The 11,672-nt window shown below is 36.6% G+C and overlaps 1 protein-coding gene across 1 annotated transcript in view; it reads left to right on the forward strand.

Moving 5' to 3' along the window:
- Positions 1 to 11,672, forward strand: part of gbe1a (glucan (1,4-alpha-), branching enzyme 1a) — a 251,831-nt gene that overhangs the window by 194,666 nt on the left and 45,493 nt on the right. Inside the window, exon 15 of the mRNA XM_056466954.1 lies at positions 10,387 to 10,504. Coding sequence (XP_056322929.1) covers positions 10,387 to 10,504 — 118 coding nt within the window. The remainder of the gene's footprint in view (positions 1 to 10,386; positions 10,505 to 11,672) is intronic.

Here is an 11,672-nt window from a genome sequence, read left to right on the forward strand (position 1 = left end):
GGAGAATCACAAAATTGGAAGGTCATGTAGGGAATTTTTTAAATCACCAAAAATCTGAAAAGCATCTATTATTGTTTATTTATAGATTTATTCCATTAGTGACCGTAAGAAAAAAACTGCAAGGATTTGTATTGTAAAAAAATAGCACACTTCACTCTTTGACAAACAGGCAAAGCCCACAAATCATTCCACTGGCTGGAACCATGCTACTCTAACTGGATTTCTTCTTTTCCCGTTGGCTAATAGATTTATTGATTGATTGATTGATTGATTGGTTGATTGATTTATTTATTTATTGGTTGATTGGTTGATTGGTTGATTGATTGATTGATTGATTGATTGATTGATTGATTGATTGATTGATTGATTGATTGCACTGTATGTCTATTATAGATTATCAATGTACTTTAATGTTTGTTTTTTATTGTGAATTACATATTTAAATAGTTAATATTTCTTTTTTATTTTATTGTATTTCTTTTTTTCATATTTCATATTGGACACCAACAAAATTTTAACAAAATAATAAATTAATGAAAAATGATAATTATTACAGAAATCAAAGATATTTCATATTTATTTATTCATTCATTTTCTTTCGGCTTAGTTCCTTTATTCATTAGGGGTCTGCACAGCGGTAAGACTTATACCAGAAAAAAACTTATCCAGCATATGTTTTACACAGTGGATGCCCTTCCAGCTGCAACCTATACTGGGAAACACTCATACACTTTCACATGCACACATACACTATGGCCAATTTGGTTTATTCAATTCACCTATATGTTAAAAAAATTGCACAATGACCATTTTAAATGTTAGTACCACTTTTGCTACTGAATTTTGAAAGATAAGTAGGACCACATGGTATCTGCGCACACAACAATCCACAAATTTTTGCCTATTATTGAGTCTATTTATTTAGTTGTGTGTAAATTTATATTTATTTATTCATTCATTCATTCATTCATTCATTTTCTTTTCGGCTTAGTCCCTTTATTAATCTGGGGTCGCCACAGCGGATTGAAGCACTAACTCATCCAGCATTTGTTTTATGCAGCAGATAACCTTCCAGCTGCAACCCATCACTGGGAAACACATACACACTTATTTACACACACATACACTACGGACAATTTAGTCTACCCAATTCACCTGTACCACATGTCTTTGGACTGTGGGGGAAATCAGAGCATCAGGAGGAAACCCACACGAACACGGGCAGAACATGCAAACTCCACACAGAAATGCCAACTCACCCAGCTGGGACTCGAACCAGCAACCTTTTTGCTGTGAGGCGACAGTGCTAACCACTGAGCCACTGCGTCTATGTAATATTTATGTATTATTAATTAAATACATGTACTAGTTGTATTCTTTTTAGTATTCCTTAGAGTTCACATACACACTTTGTTCCTGATTTCTCTGTAATCTTTGTTTGGTTTTTAAGCCGCGTTTACCAAAGCAAAACCACACTCTCAGAAGCAAAAAATGACAGAAGTCCTCCAGTCTTCCAGACTAGAAAGAAGTGGTCCATCCCTACAGAGCGAGTGCAGTCAGGTCTATAGCAGACTTAAGGGTTCCCCAGTTAAAACGTGCCCGGGGGTCAAGAATTCTACAGATCGATTGAGAGAAAGCACCATCTTCAGCTCACTTTCAGAGAGTTGTACATCAGGACAGGAGTGCACACTTGGGAAACTTTTCTCTGCATTATTCATGCAGACTAATGCACCACATTGAGGTGAAAGGCTATAGATTGTATAATGTTACATATTCGTAGGGCACGCATGAGGGACTTCAATAACTGCCACTCAAACTGGTTTACATGCAGTCAGCTGAAATAATTACATTAATTACTTAGAAAAACACGTGGTAATCTCTGCGTTTTAGTGACTTGGGCTCAGTCTCATTCCCTGGATGTGTTTGAAATGACGTGCCAACATCTATTTCTCATTTTTGATTTATAATAAGTCTTTTGATATAATATTATAAGACTTATTTACATAAAGTGACATTTCATTCAGACTCAAGCACTGATATTTTTATATTTTTAACAGGTGTGCAGCATTCAGACACACATAATGTATTTACACAGGCAGAGATGGAAATGAATTCAGCACACGCTGATTCAGTATAAATAACATTTCAATATTTTAGTGGAAGTGTATTCATATTGTGATTTCAATTTTGGCAGCGTTTAAATGGGTTGTGCTATTGATAGTACTAGAGAACTGAGCAGCTGAAGTAAACAGAAAAGACTGCATGAATGAAGCAAAAACATACTGTACAGTAAGTGTCTAAAATGCTTGCTAACAGTTCACTTGGATGGTCAAATGTGCCTCTGACTAATTAAAGCAAACTGCTGAAGTAATTTTAAAATTACCAACATTGTTAAATTAGAAGCGCACAGGTTTATCTGTCAATCAGATACATTTCAAAATTGTAGTTTGTTACTATAGCAACAGTAAAAAGCTAGTAGAATTGAAAAATGTATACAGTATTTAACAATAATTTGTACCTCACTATTTGATTAGTCATTTCAACAAACTTATTTATCCATGCAAATTCAAAATTCCTATGCTCATACATTGACTTGCTGAAAATTATTTATAAAACAATTGTTTCAGACAACAACACTAGTTTGTTCGCTTATCCAAGAGGGAAAAGTCCATTTGCATTTTTCCTGAACATTTGCTTTTGTTAAAGGTTCCATGAAGGGTTTTGAAATATGCATTTTTATTCGATATTTGACGTAATCTCAACTGAAACTCGAAGAGATGGTGGGACATAGAGTAGCTTCTCCCCTTTTTTAAAAACAGCCAGTAGCATTTTGTTTTCATCACAGCTCTTCCAGTGAAAGCGATTGAGCTCAAGTGCATCAAATGAAAAGCAAATGTGAAGCGTCTTGAATAGGGCGGGGCTTGTCAGATACTTGAGAGCATTTGATTGGTTTTGATTTCATGAGAAACTGTAGTTTAAGGGGACGTGAAAAAAAATTAGGCAGAAGTGACAAACTACAAGCTTTAGATGTTTATATCAGTTTCATATATTCTAAACGTGAATTTTGTCACTGTTTTGGAGCACACTAGCCTTTAAATATCTTTAAAAACTAACAATACTGAAACTAACATGTTCATTCATTCACTTTCTTGGTTGTCATATAAAACAGGCATACCTGACAATGAAGACTTAAAAAAATAAGCTGATCACCTAATGTTTACATGTGTAATATTTGTATTGTTTGCTAATTAAAAAGACCTCATGAATCAGCATCTAATTTCAGAAGCTGATACTGTCCTCCAGAGGTCACATTATTTTCGGCCACTCCCTAGAATGCGCTGACGTGAGATGTCTACTCCAGCCAATCAGAACACTCAGACGCGTTCACATCCCTGCTGTTTATGAAAATAAAAGCCTTTGAATATTTTTCCACACATGTAGCTGCTAGATGTTAGTCAGATAACGTTTCTATGTTCCTTCTTAATGCTAATGTGTAAAAAATTATCGGCTCTGCTTCAGTTGCTTGACATATGTGCACGTGAAGGAGCCAGTGAGCGCCAGCACACAAACAAATTATGTACATCTCGACATGCGAAAGTGTTCCTCCATATATTTTCATCGAAGTTGTTCACTATACTTATTCATCTACAGATTTTGTAATGTAGTCAAATGTGTAAACATTTAGTTGCCGATAACACTTCTGCCTTTGGATGTCTCTGGGACAAAGCAGAAACCATCAACAAAAGGCCGACCCATTTATGTTTACAAATACAAGCGCCGCCATTTGGAGGTCATTTCTGGTAAACGATGTCAGAAATAACTTGTATTTTAGAATGGATGTGTGAATGGTCTTTTCCAGATAAAATTCCGAAACACCCTTGCCTGTGTGAACAGCGTTTTTTTATTTAATTTTCCGGATATTTACCAGTATCACTGTGGGAAAGGGTCTATTGAGGGAGCCTTTAATTTAGATTGAAATAATATATGTTGTTTTTCACCAAGGAAACCCGGGATGCTGAAATATAATTGGGCAGTGGGTGGAGCTACACAGAGCAAAACAAAGACAGATATCTCTTACAGAAAACTGCAATACAACAGTTGCATCCTTTCTGGAACTTTTGCTTTATCTTGCGTTCTGTCAATTAAAACTGTTGCGTTCTACCAAGATACTTTGCATTCTCTTGAAAAACTGTTACATTCTTCCAAGATACTTTGCATTCTCTCACAAAAAAAGCTAAGACCTAACTAAAAACTCCCACAAGTTATAGATTTTTAATGTTTCTTGGGAAAACGTGATACTTCATCAAAAGAATGCCATTGTTTCACGGTATAACACAACGTTTCTTGTGGAGGTAGAACACAGTGCATTTTTTTACAGTACATGTCATCTTATTTTTTTTCACCACTGTGCCTATGTTGCCTTTAGGGCCTCAATAATGTACAGCAGTTTGATCATTCACATACCATTACAACAAACAGTAATCAGTACACAGTGTGTAGCAGCGCACTTGTATTCCATGCTAAATGCAAGCTTTGATAAACAACAGTTGGATTCAAAACAAATGGTAGAGATTGATTAGTGTCTAATGTCGATTTAATGGTGATTGATTAAAGTTGTAGACACTATCATAAGATTCCAACATTAATCTCATTCACACAGCGAACACGGGGTGGGCACGCAGGCGCAATTTGCGTGGCCACAGAATGAAAGAAACAAAATTGTTTATCTACGCTGAGATGAAAGCAGACATGAATCTTATGAAACGAGAGCTTCCAGGGCTGTTACTGCAGTGCGTTATAGCCTGGACATTTTCCAGCTTTTCAGCAGAGGCGATTTGAGGGCAGAATTAAAGTAGCGAGAAAGCTTTTAGAAGCTAAATAAAAAAAAGGGCCAGAATTGGCTGGAGAGAGAAACGATAAGGTGTGTTTGAAATGAGAGAGTCGGCCGTGGTGGAGGAAACTTTCAAAGCAGATAAAGAGGCAGAATGAGAGAAGGTCATGCGGGTATAGATTTTTAGATTTAGGATATTAGATTTTCGACAGTTCAAGGAGTTTGGGTGAATGGCCCACGGCTGTGTTGATTCCCAGAGAGCCTCCTGTAGCGCAGAGACTCGATTTCCACCCCCCAAGAGTCGTCGCTCAATCGTTCTGGAGGCCCGTGGAACCTTTCGTCCTTCATTTAGAGCTACTGGGGTGTAGCTTTAAGAGAAATCAGCCCCCTTCTGAACAAACAAGGGGAAAGACGGAAAGAGCAAAAACGTATCGAGCCGGAGAGGATTTGAAAATGCAAGGCAGCATGTAGGAAAAAGAGCGAAATCAAAACAGCAGAGATTGCTTTCCTACCAGCCTCCCCTAAGATGCAGAAATGCTCTGAAAATCAAGCAGCGGGTGTTTCTTGGGAGGGTGCAGTTCTCCTCGCAAACACGCCATTGTTGTCTGTTTACTAGATTCACCCAGAATCCCTCTCAAATCCCCAATTTTACACCGAGCCGTGGTGCTTTTATTGCCGATTTTAAAACTATCATGGCAAGTCGGCGGATATAATCTCTTTTTAAAATGATGTGCTTGGCAATTCCTGAACCTGATGTTTTTTACCCCTCTTCTGTGAGCTGTTTTGTTTGTGTGTTTGTTGAAGAAGGACTGGAAAACTTCTCTTGGGAAGTGAGGAAGGGAGGTTTGGATTTGTGCCATAATTTGTGGATGTAGAGATTTCCTGGTTTAATGAGAATAAGTTTGCCACCTGCCCTTCTTATCCAGCTCACAATTAAAAAAAATGTGTTTGACTTTCTCTAATCTCTACAGCAGCTGGCAGCTTTTACAAGCATTGACATATAAAAGTCACCAGTCTAGAACATGCTAATTTAAAGCTGGGAAATGTATTGAAAGCAGGGTTAACGTGACCATGTAAAATCATTTTTATTACTTAAAAGGATCAGTCAATCAAACAGTCAGTCAGTCAATCAACCAACCAACCAACCAACCAACCAACCAACCAACCAATCAACCAATCAATCAATCAATCAGTCAACTAGTTCCCAAACAATGTTTTTTTTATTTTCACTTAACCTAAAAGTAAATGAACTAAAACTAAAGTTAAAATGGATTAATATTATATGCGGATCAAAAAAGTCCTGTTTTGGAATCCACATCAAAATACATTTGTAAAAGTGGGCCTATTAAATGCTAATTAAGTGTATGTTTAACGTTTCAATTAATATTTTTAAAAATCAAGTCAACATGAGTAAAACAATCAATAAATATATCTAATAATCAAATCTGATTATTCATTCATTCATTCATTTTCTTTTCGGCTTAGTCCCTTTATTAATCCGGGGTCGCCACAGCGGAATGAACTGCCAACTTATCCAGCATATGTTTTACGCAGCGGATGCCCTTCCAGCCGCAACCCATCTCTGGGAAACATCCATACACACTCACTCACACTCATACACTACGGACAATTTAGCCTACCCAGTTCACCTGTACTGCATGTCTTTGGACTGTGGGGGAAACCGGAGCACCCGGAGGAAACCCATGCGAACGCAGGGAAAACATGCAAACTCCACACAGAAATGCCAACTGACCCAGCTGAGACTCCAACCCGTGACCTTCTTGCTGTGAGGCAACAGCACTACCTACTGCGCCACTGCGTTGCCCCCCAAATCTGATTCCTTTTTCGTCTTTGATCTATAGATAAAGAATAATTAAAAAAATAAAAATGGCAAAAGCACATGTACAGTATATACACTCACCGGCCACTTTATTAGGTACTTTATAATGACTAGAGTGTACCCATCTTCTGATGGCTACTTCCAGCAGGATAACACGCCATGTCATAAAGTGTGAATCATCTCAGACTGGTTTCTTGAACATGACAATGAGTTTACTGTACTAAATGGCCTCCACAGTCACCAGACCTCAATCCAGTGGAGCACCTTTGGGATGTGGTGGAACAGGCATCATTGATGTGCGGCTGACAAATCTGCAGCAACTGCCTGATGCCTGATGTCAATATGGACCAAAATCTCTGAATATTTCCAGTACCTTGTTGAATCTATGCCACAAATGATTTAGGCAGTTCTGGAGGCAAAAGGGCGTCCAACCCAGTACTAGTAAGGTGTACCTAATAAAGTGTCCGGTGAGTGTATGTATGTACACACAAATATATCAATAATACAAAAGCAAAACTGACTGTAAAATCTGTGAAAGCACATAATATATTCGTCCTCTCACTGTGAAAATGTACTTTGTTACATAACAGGAGATATTTGGTTGCAGTCAAATGTCAGAAATCATTTTCCAGTTGTAGCATTTCACAGGGTAACTCCACAAAATACATTTACAATTCACAGTATCGATTTCAATTCAATTATTCATGCTAATTGTTAACCACTGACATCTTTTTCCTTGACCTTGACCTTCAGGGCTTCTTATGACTAGAGGAAGCAAAGTTGACACCGTATGCTAATATTAAGTCTAACAGCTTCAAAAATATATTTTTGAAAGCATTTCCCTTGCAGCCACTGAAAATATATGCAGAAACATTTTTAAGTTATGCAGGAAATATATATATATTTCTATTTTTCCATGATGTTCGACACAGCATAAATTGTAGAATATTAACAAAAGAAAAAACACTCAGCTTTTTCCGCCTGCGTTGCCCTTCAGGAATTTTCTGTTCAGTTTCATGCATTCATTTTCACCACACATGTTTAACTCAAATTTGTTCACACCAAACAAGTTCACAGTTCGCACTTAACCAAGCTAAAGTCTGGTCTTATTTGCATAATGCCATATTTTAACAGCACTTTGTGTGTCTGTTACATCTGAGACATTTAATAATAAGAATCCACTAAGTTCAAGTATTTTAATTAGAATAGGCTTCCCATAATTTCACAACTGAGGTCTATTCTCATCTATTCTCACCAATAAGAGCCTGTTTTCTAGTCCATATGTGAACACGCACACACATAAATACTCAAACACGACTCATATAGGAGGTGAATTGTAGCTAATGATTACTTTAGCAAGCAGGGGGGCATAAAAGCTTGCCCAGGGGTCTCAAAAGAAATGGTGAGATATATTCCTACACTGCAAACTCTTGACTAAAGACTCCAATAGATTAGCTGTTCTAATTTTAAATGTCCTTGTGACACATAACATGTATTTACTGACAATTATCGCTTCAGCTCTGCTTGAGTCAGTTATGTGGCGAACGTGAATTCAGGCACTGCAAGAGGTCTTGATCCACTAAACATCGGGACAGTGATGATTCAATTACATATAACATGATTACGAGGTCACCATCTAAAAATGTAGCTGGTATTTATCATCGGAATTGCTGCATCGCACACCATGACTAATCTGCTGCTGGTATAATGTTTAGCATTCATGTGAATCTTTATAAATCGAAGTTAAATTAACTATGTGGTTTACGAAAAAAAGAAATAAATAAATAAAAAAACAATTATTATATATATATATATATATATATATATATATATATATATATATATATATATATATATATATATATATATATATATATATATATATATATATATATATATATATATATATATATAATTGTAAAGAAGCTGTTGACATAAACCAGATTTTGGAACCAGATTAAATACTGAAATGTATTTAATACTTTACATAAAAGGCTTTTTTTGGTGATGGCAGCTTAAAGACGACTCGCATATGGAGATTGAAGTCGCATGAATTGCTCAGGTGTGAGTTTTTTTACAGACTTTAACAAATTGTACAAATCTTGATGGATTCTGTGGATCTTGTCTATCAAATCTGATCTTTAATTTGTATTCTCCATTGGATTCAAGTCAGGTGATTGGCTGGGCCATTCTACAGCTTGATTTTCTTTCTCTGAAACCATTTGAGAGTTTCCTTGGCTGTGTTTTGGATCATTGTCTTGCTAAGATGTCCACCCTGGTTTCATCTTCAACCTCCTGATAATGTAGATGTTGGACTGAAGCAGCGAATATTCATTTACACTGAGGAAGGTCAGAGAGTTGCTGAAGAACTACTGAGAGATTTCAGCTGCTGTCTGGGCTTTCACTGGCTACACCTCCCTTTCTTCATGTGTTCAATATTTTTTTCCTGCGTCATTTCATTACGCATAACTTAATTTGTAAACTAATTAGATTTGTTTTCTTTGCATATATTGATTTCTTTGGTTGTTACCAACTTCCAGGGAAAAGTCTACAGCACCTTTATAGTATGTTTATTATATAAAATATAATATAATATATAGAATCATACTATATTGCTTTTATAAAATGGTAATTGCACATTATAAATATTAAACCAAAATGTATGTATTTGTTTTATTTTATTTTTTTAAATAAAATAATCTTGAAATCTTAAAAATTTATTTTAATGTAATTTAAAAATATATTTTAAATTCAACACTTGCCCAAAGTGACATTTGAGTAGTTTGAGACAAAAAAATTGTACAAGAAATTCTATATATTGAAATAAACACCTACAATCAAAATGGAAAAAGTACTCAAACAGGACATTGTTTCAAACTGTGTGTCAAACACTTCAACATTAGAAGTTGTCAGTGTAATTATGTCATTGCAATGTAGCCTACACCACCCAACCCACTCTAAGCTGGGATTGAAATGTCGGCTCTCTGCATGGGAGTCAGTTGCTCTACCAAGGAGGCTAAAGACCATGGCCTGCATATTGTTTAAAGTACTATCGAGAATAAAGTTCCGTAATGCAATTCAAAATAAATAAATGTTCCATACACATACTGTATTAAAGTAAAATAATATTAAATCATCACTCAGCATGACATAATTATGTAAAAAGTTAAACAACACCTTTTTTCTCACTTTTACTTTAACTTTTTTTTACTTTTATCTTCACCGATGGGTAATTTTTTTTAGTTTCAGGATAATGAAAAGAAATAGTTTGAAAAAGTTTTAGGGCTGCACCATGATCCCTAAATGTATCCTTTATATGTCATTGAAGTATTCTCATTCTAAATATTCCTGCCTGGATTTTGTTATATAAACTATCATTATACTGAATGACATTTTAGTGCTTGTTATTTGTATGGCAAAAAAAATCTGAAAGTCATTATTTGTTTGCTCAGAGCTGACTTGTGATTGGTAAATGTCCCTGTGTTTCACCTGGAGATGTAGATAGAGATCCATGTCTTGCATGTCATTTGTCTGGTGGCTTCTCTCTCGCACAGCCATCTATCACATCCCATGCGTTTATCATTATCCGGCCAACCATCTGTCCCTGAGCTACTCCTGACGAGAAAGAAAGAATAAGAGAGAGATAAATGTCACAAGACCAAAGAGCGTTTCGCTGGAGTCTTCTTACAGTTCCTTAATCATGGCTTCGTATCAGATATAAGATCAAATTGAACTCGGATGAGCTGCAGTACGGGGGTCACGGGAGGCTTCTGCAGGACACGGAGTTCTTCACAGAGCCAATGACTTTCAATGGACGAGACCAGTCGTTTCAGGTGAGTTTCGTCTTAACTACAGCTTTATCACCTTAAAGCCATAACAAAAGCTTGATCTGAACTCAGGTTCGACTTTTGAATCTTGCGTAAAACTGACTTTTATTTAAGTATGTTGATGTAGCCTATACTTCCAACTGAAACTGAATATTGAGTTGTATAACTTGATTAGGAAACTTTAAGACAAATTTCGAGGCTGGCTTGAGAAAGCCTGTTGGCAATAGTTTATTTAGTTAACAGTTTGAAAAAGAATGAATACATAGATAGATAGTTAGTTAAATAGATACTTAGATACTCTGGGCATTTATAATGAAAGTCTATGGGGCACTTGCAAGGGGCAGTATCTGGTTGTTAGGGTGTGGCTAGAAAGTTAAAATGTCATCAGTGATTGGCTGCTGGCTAGACTGGGTTAAATGAGGCCAGAATCTACTCTGTATGACAGTCTGATGCAGAGTTATGAGCTCACAAAGTTTTATCCAATGTTAGGTCAATGACAGTCTTTTGCTATGGAAGTCTATAGGACAGTTTCTAGGGTCTGAAATTGATTAGGTCATCAGCTGTTGTCAGTTTGGTGGTCTGAGTTAAATGTGCCCAGTTATAAGTGTGTGTGACAGTCTGATGGAGAATTAAGCATGGTTTATACTTACGTCAAGTGATCGGCGTGACCCACAGTGCATGCAATGCGCATAGCCGTGCATTAATACTTCTGTGCGCTGTTTGTGTTGCTCTGCAATAACACTTCTGAAATGTTAACTGGCAGTAAGTGTTTATGTTCCTCTGTGTCGAGTTTCTTTGCTGGTGTTTGTTTTTTTGAACGCTACCTTAAATGTACAAGTGGCTCAAACTCCCACATTTTGAGGCCTGAATCGGCGGACATGCAACAACTTTTATCATAAGGTAAACACAAAACTACAGTTTCCATCTTGAGCTCCTTCACGTGACTCTACATTTGTAAACACTCACTGCATTGGTCTCGCGCGGCTCTCACCTCCTCCCACACTCGTCAGCACTACCAAGCCAACCAATCACAGAGCTTGCGCTACACGTCGTTGCGTGTAGTTAATGTAGTTAAATTTTTTGAGAGGTACGGGTCACGGGTGGTCGTATAAGCATTTTACTGAATATCATACACATACCTGTAGGTACTGAGTATGTTTACTAATAAAATTTT

This window comes from Danio aesculapii, chromosome 10, assembly GCF_903798145.1.
Source record: "Danio aesculapii chromosome 10, fDanAes4.1, whole genome shotgun sequence".
Taxonomy (NCBI): Eukaryota; Metazoa; Chordata; class Actinopteri; order Cypriniformes; family Danionidae; genus Danio; species Danio aesculapii.